This window comes from Chiroxiphia lanceolata, chromosome 5 (assembly GCF_009829145.1).
Source record: "Chiroxiphia lanceolata isolate bChiLan1 chromosome 5, bChiLan1.pri, whole genome shotgun sequence".
Taxonomy (NCBI): domain Eukaryota; kingdom Metazoa; phylum Chordata; class Aves; order Passeriformes; family Pipridae; genus Chiroxiphia; species Chiroxiphia lanceolata.
In genome coordinates, this window is record NC_045641.1 from 69,111,694 (window position 1) to 69,124,607 (window position 12,914).

A 12,914-nucleotide genomic window follows, 5' to 3' on the forward strand; every position below is an offset into this window, starting at 1 on the left:
CACACACATTCCTGCATGTGTAAGCCCTCATCTCCGCTGCAAGACGCCTTTTAATGTACATGAATCACAAAGCAAGCCTTTACATCATAGAATCATAGAGTGGTTTGGGTTGGAAGGGACTTTAAAGACCATCTCGTTACAAAACACCCCCCTGCCACGGGCAGGGACACCTTCCACTAGCCCAGGTTGCTCAGAGCCCCATCCAACCTGGCCTTGGACACTTCCAGGGATGGGGCAGCCACAGTTTCTCTGGGCAACCTGTGCCACAGCCTCACCACCCTCACAGGGAAAAATTTCTCCCTGATATCCAATCTAAACCCACTCTCTGTCAGTTTGAAGCCATTGCCCCTTGTCCTGTCACTACATGTTCTTGTAAATAGTATGTGACCACAAAGAATTAAACAGTCCTATTGTCTAATAGGTCAGATCATTGCAGGTTTCTTGAATCAGTCCCTTAGAACTTGTCATTTTTAAAATGAATGTTTTAATTCATAAGGACTGTCTGTTTATGAATTTTCTACTTGACCTCAGACATGTTTCAACTCCTTTAGCTTTAAATTAATTATTTTCTGAAACAGTAGAACCCTAGGGTGTTTTTGTTAGAGTAACTTCACACCAATCTTTTGTCAAGTGCTTTGAGCCCTCACAGGTTCTTTACCACTCTCCAAATAGCCAATAAAATATTTATTAAAAGAGCCTGAACCACACAGGTTAGTGTAGGCTGAAATTTTGTTCTTTGCTTATTACACACTAAGCAGTATTTTGTATGAAAGCTGTGTTCTAGAACACAAACCCCATTGGGCAAGTAATACATTAGATGTGTCATATTTTCTGTTGCCAGTCTCATCAAGCTGATTTGGAATTTGCTGCCTGGGCAGAGTGACTCATATGTTTACTGGCCCTGACAGGTGCTGGGCATCTTCCACACTCATTAAAGTTAATGACTTCAGCAGCAGACAGGGAAAACTATATGTTGAAGTAGGTTTCCTCTTAACAGATATTCCCAAGTTATCATTTAAGAGAGTATGTAAGTGGTGTCAATTTTCTTCTGCAATCACAAAACCAGCCCATAACCAAACCCCTTACTCTTCTTTGCAAAAATAACCCAATTAGCTTCACAGGAATTTCCTGTTGGAATAAGGCAAGGAAAAAAAATCCACCATACACAGAGTTTTGCACATAAAAGCTCAGTTTCTTGCCATAAAACCTGTCACATCCTCACCGGAACAGAGGAATTAACATACTGGAAACAAGCCAGTAATTTTATAGAAATATATGCCTTTAAGTAAGCTCTAAATCAGTATTCTCACAATAGCCACAGCTTTGGCATCATTTCTATCCCAACAAGCCACAGCTGCTGAATTGGAGACTTCTGACTTCATATTAGATAAGTAATGAGAAGTTTCATGCAGCAGTGCCAGACTCTGTCCTTTGATATTAACACAGCATGCTACAGTTGTTGACCAGCCACATCAAAGAGATATGCCTTTAATTTACACTGATTTGCTAAAAATATTCAGGAGACAACTTCACAGAGACTTCTCCCATGATGTGAGACTGTCAACCAAGTTATGAAGAGATGGACACCTCACAGACATCTGTGTATTCACACAAACCCAAGAAACGAGGAGGATTGAATCTTAAACTACAGAGACATCTCTGCTTTGATGCCTGTCCAGCCAGTAGATCTGCACTGTTAATAGGACAAAGTCCTGTACCCTGGCTTCCACCCAACCAGAAATACTGAGCCAGAGGCCTCACAGAAACCTGTGCCTTACTATTAACCTGCCCTGCAAAGCTCCTGACCTAATGGTCTGGCAAAGATTATAAAACAAAGCCATTTGAAGTAGGAAAAAGAAAAGACTGAAACCTCTAAAAGGAGGGCTGAAGAATTACTGAAGTTTTAAATACTCATCACTTTTAATATCTAACTTTTGAGGGTCTTCCAGAGCAAAATGTAATGGTGCATCTCCACAGTTAATTAAACATAACAGTTCAGTTAAAGAACTGTCCTGTTTTCTCTTCAGCAGGTCTCACATGATCATTTCTTGCTCTTATAATACCATAAGACATTGAGGTACAAACATATGAGCAACTCATCTTCCAAACCCAAACTAATGTGCTGTTTGCTGGACAGAATTACAACAGAATTAGTAAGCAGCATGTTGACTGATAGAAAACTCCTCAGTTGGTTTTAGAATATATTTCAGTAGTTTGGGGAACACTAATTCAAGATTTAGAAATTCAGCAATTTTTCCATCCACATTGGCACAGAAAGCAATTAAAGAAAAAAGTATTTCAGGAAAGCCTTTTTATTCTTGATGTCTGAAAGGAGTTATTCCTGGTTTTATAATGCATTGTTCCTTATTTTCCATACTTTTTTCCCATTTTTTTTGCTTGTTTTGTTTTTGTTTTACCTTAAATTAATTTCTAACTTTTAATGCTGTGATTTCTACATCTCAGGTAAGCAAGATAATTCTATTCTACAGCATCAGTTGCTGACTTGTGTCCAGTTTTCGCATACTTTAAAACAAAAAAGGCTGAACAGCAGCAACTGCTTTATCCAAATTTACAGCCTTTGATCCCTCACATGGAAGGCCAAGAGAACTGCATACTGTGTAAGGGAAGACCTGTCCATAGTGCTGTGTGACAGTCTCTGCTCATGCTGGGCAAGATCCAAAGCTCACTAAAATAACTGGGAATTTTTCATTGTCTTCTGTGGAGTTTGCTGGGGCATAACAAGTGAAAAGTAAAAGTTTCACTGACATGAAACATTCCCCAGAAACACTTCACAATCCTGGTGGTGACCAGAAGAACGGGATAGTGGAGTTCTTCCTTAAGCTGCAGGGCTAAATTTGGTGGACCAAACCTAAGGTATTCTCCAGTTCATATACTGGTCCTCAGTGTTTAAAAAAATTAAGCTGTTTTCTTCTACCTGGAAACAGAACATGGTATTGGAATGCTTTGGCTTTACTGGCACACGTGGTATGCAGGGAATGAGCAGTGGTTAACCAAGCCTAATGGCCCAAGCCTACAGAATTTGTGAATGCTTAGGAAATACATTTTTGTCAACAAGAGGAGATTGATAAAAAAGGGCCTGTTCTAAAAGGTTTGTAATAGCCACAAAAATCATAAACTCACTTCAATCTAAAAATGATTTACCAATTATTATTTTTTTCCATCTATCCTGGAAATGTTGCCAAAACTTCACAACTGTGTAACTGAGACATGACTAAAGACACCAGTGTTACCTATGCAAATAAAATCACTATAAGTCCAAAAAGTAGTGACATTCTAGGTCATTGCTGTAAGAATTCTTGCACTGATTATCTTAGGAATCATTCACTACTCCACAGATTAGATCCTGAACCACCTGTCAACCCTATTTCTATGCAAATTGATTTACTTTGCAGAGCCAGCAAAGTGATGACCTCAAAACCTGCATGACACCAGACCACCAGCAACCAACTTACAAGGCTGTTTAAGAGCACCAAAAAGCACCTTTTGCAAACTATCAGACACAGACAAAAATATAATCACAACATAGCAAAACACAAATCCAACATAAATGAGAAGGGTAAGCTGCATCTTACCTCATTTGGATTGTCTGTTGTGATGGTTTTATTTTTCAGCTTTTTCTGCAGCAGTTTGGTTTCATACTCTGGTCTGGGATGCTCCTGAAACAAACAAACAAACAAACAAATAAGCAAACGTGATTATGATTAAGGGAAAAAAAACCACAAAATTATGGTCACTTATTCACAAGCCAAGCCATCCAGAGGATTCAACACTATGGCACCTTTTGGACTAAGGGGATCACTGCCTGAAGGCATCTGATACATTATAGGATGCAGGGGAAGAGCATTTAGGGATTGCACAGGACTTACTATGGAATGCTTGGAGGAGGAGCCAAAGGTGGAGAAGGGAGGGATTTAAGCCACCTGGGGAAGAACAACTGTGAAAAAATAGATGGATAAGGGGATAAAAAGGGGTGGTCATATACAAACAGTTTGGTGGTTTGACCTACAGCACATGCAGGAAGGGCAGGTGTGAGGCTGAGGATCTCAGTGCTAGGGGAGATCATGCTGATCACCACCATAGAATATTCTGAGTTAGAAGGGACCCACAAGGATCATAGAGTCCAACTCAAACTCAAGGTGAATGGTCCCTTGCCATTGTTAGCACTCTGCTCTACCCACCAGAGCCCATCTCAGCTAGCAGGTAGGTGAAGTGCCTGGGAATCAGGAAAGTGTAAGTTTCTAAGGATGAGACCACAATGGAGCTGGGTTATCAGAGGGACCAGGAGAATCCCAGCCAACTGCCAGAGAGGTCACAGGGTCTGGGGGTCTCTGGGAGTGTGACGCACTAGGGTGTGGGGTGGTGTCTTCAAGGTCAAGAATAGGGTGGTTTGGTTGCTGGGGGGCCAGGGAGTCCCAGTCAGCTCTGGGGGAGCAGGATGTGTGTGTGAGTGAGCACCTGGACAGGGGATATAGCATTGTGGGCTTGTACCTGAATGCCAGAATCTGGGGAGACTGGGGCCCAGGGTGAGCTGTTGGGCAGAGTGAGTGACCCCAGCTGCTGGGGGGATCTGCATTGTACATTTGTGCATATGGACAACAGGGCTCGGTCTTAAGCGGTGCCAGTGGAAGTTTAGGTTGGGTATTAGAAAGAAATTTTTTACAGAGAGAGTGATCAGGCATTGGAATGGGCTGCCCAGGGAGGGGGTGGAGTCACCGTCCCTGGAGGTCTTAAGATGAGACTGGATGTGGCATCAGTGCCATGGTCTGGGAACCACGGAGGGGTTGGATCAAGGGTTGGACTTGATGATCTCAGAGGTCTTTTCCAACCCAGTTGATTCTATGATTTATGATACATATGCACACATATATATATTCTCCCTAGCAGACCTCTGCAGTGAGGGAGAGGAGCAGGATAAGGCTGTTGTGCTGTGTTTTGTGCATGTCTGTGTGATCTGTGTACTGTCCATGCATATGGGCACATATGTGCTGTGTGTATGTGCTCTTTGTACAAATGTCTACTGAGAATACATGGTTTGCTTCACTACAGATGCAGCACAGGGGTGTGGAGCTGTGGCTGCTTCATCTCTCTTGGGCTGCTGGATTTGGCCCAGTTTCCCTTATAAACAACCTTTCAAGGTTCCCTTTCAAAATATGATTTTCTTTTCCAAATTAGAGCATAAATTAAGCATGGTGTCAAAAATTCACCAGGCTTTCAAAGAAAGCAGCTCATAAAAAGGACAAGTGTCATGTATCTCCTCATTCCCACCAAGTTCTGAATTCATTCAGAGCCTGGAATTTAGATTTGATACCTTCCACCAAAAAAAGGCTATTCCTCTAGCATTGGTCATATTATCATCTTTACTATAATTAGAACATTTGCTTATCAGCCCTATCAAAAATTTTTGGCTTACTAACACTTTTTAATGAATCTGGTAGCCATGAAGAGACCAAAAACCATTTTAAATAAAATTATTTAATCCTCATAAGCAATACAATGGAGGCTACATGGAACTGTGGCAGTCTTCCTTGAGGGATACCGGTGATGTTCATTTTCCGTATCTGTAACATTTTAACTACTTCAGACACAACCTCCACCATTCTCTGATGCACACAAGAATATAAACACTGTGAGACCCCTAACCTATTATTTATCTTGATCATGAGATTTTCCTGATGTATTAAAAAGGTATGTGACATACTATCATTTAAATCACAGAATGGTTTGGATTGGAAGGGATGTTAAAGATCATCTCGTTCCAACCCCTCTGATGGGGGCAGGGACACCTTCCACTAGACCAGCTGTGATGTCCCACCACTAAGGGGAAGGAGACACCTGAGATTCATAAATGCTCATGGTGAATAGTCAGAGGGTCTGCAAACAATTAGAAAGTCTTAATAGTAAATTGCACAATTGGCATGGAAAATGGTATGTTAGTCCCTGAACTACTATACAAGCACACAGCAGTGGGTTTGGGATTAAGGGGTAAAATGAAAAGGAAGAGAGAAAAGAAGAGAAGAATTCAAGAAATAATTAGAGAAAGAAAGAAAGAGTGAGTTAATTCAGCAGTCCTGGTTCCACCATCAATCCAGCTGATGGGATATCCAGACATTCATCCTGGGGGATGCCACCTGGGTTTGGGGTGGGTACTTTTATATGGATAGGTACCCATCCTGAAGATGGGCTTCTCACTTTCTAAACAAATCAGTGTAAGTGTTTAAAGATGCTGCAGTCAACACCTGTATCATGATGTTTTGTAAGTTTTCACCACCTTTTTGATCTGCATCATTTTTTATCACACTCCCTTAGCTACAGTACAGAGGTCAGATGCAAGAAACATCTTTAGACTTAAGAGATCTAATGGCTCTATGGGAGCACCTGGAGATCTGAATTAGCTTTTTTCCTTTTTTTCATCTTACTTTCTGGTAAGCACAGCATTCTGAGCCACCAGGGGCAACTTCCAGAGGTCAGAGCAACTTCTGAAAACTGACTTGAATGGAAAAAGGGTGAGAAGATAAATGCCAAGCAGAACACTGCAAACTTACTGTTTGCAATTGACAGTTTTGCTTTGAGTGCATATTCTGTTCAAATTTGGGCAAGTTATGCTTAGTTTTCCTAGTTAGAGATGCCAATGTCCTTTTTAACTGCATTTCATACACCTACATCTGGATTGGATAATTAGTTGATCTGTCTTCTCTGAATCTGCCAAGTCATCTTAACCTTGATTGAACAGACCACAGAGCTTCCTGGAATGCAGATTTCTATATATTCCTTTTATGAGCATTTTGCACTAAATATTTCTTTACAGTCCAGACTCAGAGATATTTGACCCATACATACATGGATGTGAAGGGACAATTCCACTCAGCTGTAAAAAGAGCATGATTCAGAATCAATTTTTTGTCTGAAAATGGGAAGAGTTCTTACACTTAATAAGCTAGAAATAGTTGTGATGACTTCAAGAAGGCCAAATGTCCATGTAGGGATAAATATGAATCCCACGATGCTGGAAGTTTGCCAGTACAGCTGCCAGACACTTATTGAAAACCATGTGAGCCAAGGTACTTTGAGGCCAAATGAGCGCTCAGAGTAGAAAAACTGTAATTCCCATCCTGAAAACAAAAAGCCAAATCATGGAATTTTTACTCAGGCTAAACTCAGATTGACGTCAGTGGGAATTTTCCCTGAGAATGGTCTCCAGGATTTGCCTCAAACCTATACATGTGCACCCAGTATACATTGCAAATTCTGGCTGCATGGGTAACGATCCAGTTTGATAAGAACATAAGACGTGAACTCATCTCTCCTTAATTTCTTTTTGATTTAGGAAGAAAGTGATAACAGAATTTTACAAAGCATACGTGACAAATTCATTGGATTTATAAGAAGAAAAGAAAAGATAAAACCTTAGAAACTACTCCAGATTGGCAGACCAAAGGAGTTACCATCAAAAAAAAAAAAAAAAGAAGAGGAATGCTTAAAGTCAAAAAACCAGTATAAATTCATTGAACAGCCTTATCCTAATATACTGTGCACAAGCAGAGCAGCATATCAGTGCACACTGATAGGAAGAAAGGTTTCCAGAAGGAAAAATTGGAATGACCCAGCTGCTGCCCCAAAGCAAAATGGAAACTTGGAATGAACAGAACAGAGAGCCCAGCCGTTCTTTGCTGCAGAAGGGTTAATTATTACAAATCAAGGACCAAACCCTTCTCTTTCTTATGGTGATGATGACAGAGGATGGTGGGGTGAGAAGTCCAAGGAAGAGTTTGTTATTCACACCAAGGATCTGTTCAGACTGTCCCTCTAAAGGGACGCTCATCCAAAGAAAAATGGTTTTATAGCTCAATATGGGGCTGCTGGTAGATGTCCCCAATCTTTTTAGTCCAGATCATTTGTACGATGCATTTGATAAATGCAAAATTAAAACAAAAGCTTGAATAAGTCATTTAACAAGTTTAGGGATGTTAAAAGCCACTGAGCAAGTACACAGGACTTCAGCTACCAAAGGTATTCTAAAGCAACATAAAACTGAAGGAGTTAAAAGAAACTATAAGGTCTATTATGGGAATACATTTCCCAGACAGATAGATAGATCTTTGCTCTCATTGAGCAAGAACAGTGATAGTGCTTCAGGAGACTACTTGCAAAACTAAATTTTGAAATATGGCCTCAGATTTTTAAATGCCCTTAGGCTGGGATCAAACAACCAAATGCTGTCATTTCAATGCTAGATAACATTTTGAGGGTAACTGCAGCAGAATACAGCATCAGTTGGTTTTGTTCATTTTAGAGTTCAAATTCAATCTATTTAAATACTCCTATACTGGTAAATGGAATTGTGTGAATCACAGCATCACAGAATGGCCTGGGTTGGAAGAGACCTTAAGATTACCCAGTTCCAACCCCCCTGCCATGGCAAGGGACACCTTCCACTATCCCAGGTTGCTCAGAGCCCCATCCAACCTGGCCTTCAACACTTCCAGGGATGGGGCAGCCACAGTTTCTCTGGGCAACCTGTGCCAGGGCCTCCCCACCCTCACAGGGAACAATTTCTACCTAATATCTAATCTAAACCTACTCTGTAAAAGAAAGTAAATGAGAGCACATTGATATGTCAGCTAGAAGAGACATAGAAGAGCAAAATTAAATAGAGTCCCAGGATGTTGGGGCAGACCTCTGGATCAGCTGTCTGGGAATGAAAAAATGTAATCATACATCTTTACCAACTTCTTGGCAAGCAAAACAATTATCACCTACTTTGGTTCTTACAGTCTACAACTTAAAACATGTTTAAAGGGGGTCGTCACATGTAATTTTTCAGTGGAGCAACAGTTTCCCCTTAATAGTTTCCCCAAAGACCTGAGGGACAACATCCGGTTTTCAGCATTCCCTTCCCAACTATCCTAATAAAATTGTCATCCTCTTAAACATAGGACTTAAGCAGAATGTTGAAATGAATTGGTTAGTATGCCAGGGCTATCATGGGATCATTAAATAACTAGTGTTAATTGGAATTTAATGAAGGTGAGAGAAGATTCACTGGAAAGAGGGATGAAACCCAAGGAAAGCTAGTAAAAAAAAGCAGACAAGGAGTTCAAAAATATTTGGAAATGTGGACCTAACATGAAAATTAGAGTAGGTATGGGAAAAATGTGAGACCATGCATCTGGGGAAAAGAATCCAAAGTAAAGATGTCATTGGCATAAGAAACCAAAGGATGTAGAGAGGATGAAAGGAGAGATTTGAGACAAGACAAAATATCGTAGCCACAAATTCCCCTTTTAACATTACTGACCATTTTTTCTCCAAGAGGGCTACACAGTTACTTTATTTTTTAAGCAAACAAAAATATCTTGTACTTCCAGGTTTAGTAGGTACTATTAAAACTTAAAAAAAGGAATCTGCTCCTATAGTTTGCAAAGTGGAAGGAAAGGTGAAAACATCAAACTCCTCAGATCACAATGAATTTTGAAAGCATAGTACAGAACACCAATTTAAACCAAGATAGAGTTAGGAGAGAATGGAATGGATGTGTAGACTTATTTAATGTCACAAAGTCAGCTTGCTATTTAGTTCTATCTTACCCAGTCTACCTTCCTTATTACTGTCTCTTAACTCAGCTGTAATCCACAGGGATCTTAAAGGAAGAATGAGACTTTGGGAATTATTTTGAAAAGAAAAAACAAACAAACAAATAAAAACAACAACAACAAAAAGCTAGTAAACATTTTACAGAGCACGGGATTTTAACTTGAAATTATATCTTACCAAAAATGTTCTTAATGAAGATAGACATCCAAGCTCCTCCTTGTTATAATGAAACTGTGTGACAACATGACTATTTGAGCAATAACAAGAGCAATGAGTGGAGACTCCTTGGCATTTGAGTTAGGGCAGATTTTCTGTCCATTTGACTTCCAAATTCTGGTCCACATTCTAAAATTTCATCATTTATAGTTGCATTTCTATTTCAGTTTATACAGCAAAATGACGTAAAATCTCTTCCACCAAAAAACCTAAAGCAGGAATATCCTAAGTCCTAGAAATACAATTTCTGAAGATTCATGGGAAGGCAATAGTTTCTACTGCCCACATCATTAATTAGAGTCCCTCTGTACTTCTTCACCATCTCCTTCACAAGCAGAAGAGTGGGATTCTCCCACCTCCACCCCTGCCTTGGCCATCAATTGGCCATATCCCTTATCACACAGCCTAAATTATAAACAAATGCACAACCTGTTTGATTGGGTTACACAATCACACATTTGTGGCAAGACATGTTGAGGGAATGAATTTCAGGTTGTCTAGCATTGGAATGGGCTGCCAGGGGAGGTATTCAAGAAACAGCTGGATGTGGCACTCAGTGCTCTGGTCTGGTTGACAAAGTCACAGGTTGGACTCGATGATCTTGGATGTCTTTTCCAACCTTAATGATTCTGTGATTTTGTGAGTGTTTATGTATTTCCGAGGCTTTGTCTGCTGTCATGGCTCTGGTCTGAGTTTGGTTTTTTCCTTTTCCTCTGCTATTTATTTATCAGTTGCTCAATTGCTTTTCAACACAATTATCTGTTTTGCAGTTTGTACCCAATGCTACCTATTATTTTCTGGTTTTCAGATGTAAGAACACAAATGTTCTAAGTCTGTACAGCTGCCAGCTGCAAATATGCATGTAAGCCTTGGGGAGTCTGCTTTCTCAGACTGCCCTTGCCAAGATATTTACAAATAAAGGCACTAAATTAATCTCTCGTGTGACTCTTTTGAAGCAAAAGTTTTGGCCCAGTGTGCTTAAAGAAAGTAATTTACTGAAAACTTTATAGTCAAGAGTCCAGAAAAATTACACTGAAGGTATTTATTTCAATTTATTTCAATAATATTATTCTCACAAAGTACTTCTCAGCTCTTCATTTTTTATGGTTGTTTTCCTCCATGCTTTGGTTTCATAACTTCCCTTCCTAAAGAAATTGATAATACATTACTTAAACCCATCTAGTCTTAAACCTCCTGAACTTCTTCCTTGTCCTTTTCTTCCTCTGTTAAGTAATCTTGTGCATTCCACTTCTGGTTCCTTCTGGCCTAACATCAGACAAGATTTTCCAATTTCCAATATTATTTTAAACACTTGTAATGAATTCACCACCAATGAAACCTGGTGCCAGTATCTCCCTACAGACAACTTTATCCTCATCTTCATGAATCTCAAGAATCTCATGAACGAAAGGCAAACAAAACCTGGTCTAACTTTTGTGAGTTTTGCCACAAAAAGTACCAAGAGCTGATAGAAGATGACACAGACCATGACTTTTTGCTTAAGAGATCATGTGAAGAGATGCCCATTTTGAAAATTAGTCTTCAAAAACGAGCTGGATCAGCTAGAAAACATCCAGAAAAGAACAGAAATGAACAGACAAATAGAAAATCCTTCCAATACCTGAAGGGAGCCTACAGATGGGAAGATGAGGAGAGACTATTTCCAAGGGCCTGGAGTGACAGGACAAGGGGGAATGGCTTCAAACTGACAAAGAATAGGGTTAGATTAGATATTAGGAAGAAATTCTTCCCTGTGAGGATGGTGAGGCACTGCCTCAGGTTGCCCAGAGAAGCTGTGGCTGCTCCATCCCTGGAAGTGTTCAAGGCCAGGTTGGATGGGGCTCTGAGCAACCTGGGCTAGTGGAAGGTGTCCCTGTCCATGGCAGGGAGTTGGAACTGGATGATCTTTAAAGTCCCTTCCAACCCAAACCATTCTATGATTCCATGATTGTATGAAAATGTTTAGGAATCAAGACTGAAAGAGCAGAGGCTACCTCATCTAAAAAAAAAGTGGGGTGACAGAGATATGATATTGTGTTGGTTTGTTGAAAAGAGGACAGAACTATTCCTTCTCTTTATCTTTAAAAGATGAAAAAAATGGAGAAAAAAATTAACATGCAACAAGGAGATTTAAAAAAACATTAGCAAAAGCTTATTAGCAATACAGATAGAAAAGCATTAGAGTAGATTACCTAGGAAGGAATTGAAATCTCCAGTGCTGAATTTATTTAAGTACAAATTAGACAAACATCTCTTCGTAATGATTTAAGTAGAGTTGATCCTACCACGCACAAGGAATGGCCCCTTAAGGTCCATTCCAGCCTTATTTTTATGATTCTACATTCCTAATTCTTCAACTTGTGTTGAGATTTGTCTGGCACTCCTTCACTTATAAACAAAGGATTCTTGCTGATCCCACAGTTCCTATCCACAAAGTTTCACCGCGTCAGGCCTCTTCATCACAGGACCTCAAAATCTATAGATTCTTTCACAGCATTTTACAGATATTAAGCTAAACCTTAAGATTTTGTACTGCAAGTTGAAATTCAGTAAAATCTAGTTGGTTCGTCAACTACCCTGCAGAGCCAACAGATGACTCTCCAGCCTCTCCTTTTGTACTGTAATTGGTACAGAATTCCACATAGGACAAGCAGAAACTTCTGATGTGCTGATGCCCTGGGCTTGTATCAGAACTCCCAGACTGGAAGGGTTATGCTGTGAGCATCACCCATGTCGTAACTGGAGAGAGAGTAGTGAAAAAGCTGAGAAACCAGGCGAAAAACAGAGGAAGTTGTAGTCAAGTGATCAGTGAAATTTTTGGGAATATTTGGGAGGTCTCCCATTCGTTAAAGATGTTGCTGCATGATGGCATAGTGATGGAATAAGAGGAATACAGGAGTCTGCTCTCTGTTCTCAGGGTTATCTTTTCATTTTATCCAATTTTACCTGTCTGGGGAATAGGTAAAAGTGGAATAATATTATCACCATCCTACATCATGAAGTTCATGGTATCAGTTTAGTTTCCTTCTATGTTATTTGCACTCTACATCCTCTTTTTAGCTAAGATCAAGCAGCAGGGCTGAAGG

The 12,914-nt window shown here is 40.0% G+C and overlaps 1 protein-coding gene across 1 annotated transcript in view; it reads right to left on the reverse strand.

The window, feature by feature from the left end:
• The window catches only part of ANO2 (anoctamin 2), a 123,993-nt gene that overhangs the window by 78,441 nt on the left and 32,638 nt on the right, over nt 1-12,914 (reverse strand). The window contains 1 exon segment of the mRNA XM_032688969.1: nt 3,594-3,677. Within this exon segment, the coding sequence (XP_032544860.1) occupies nt 3,594-3,677 (84 nt within the window).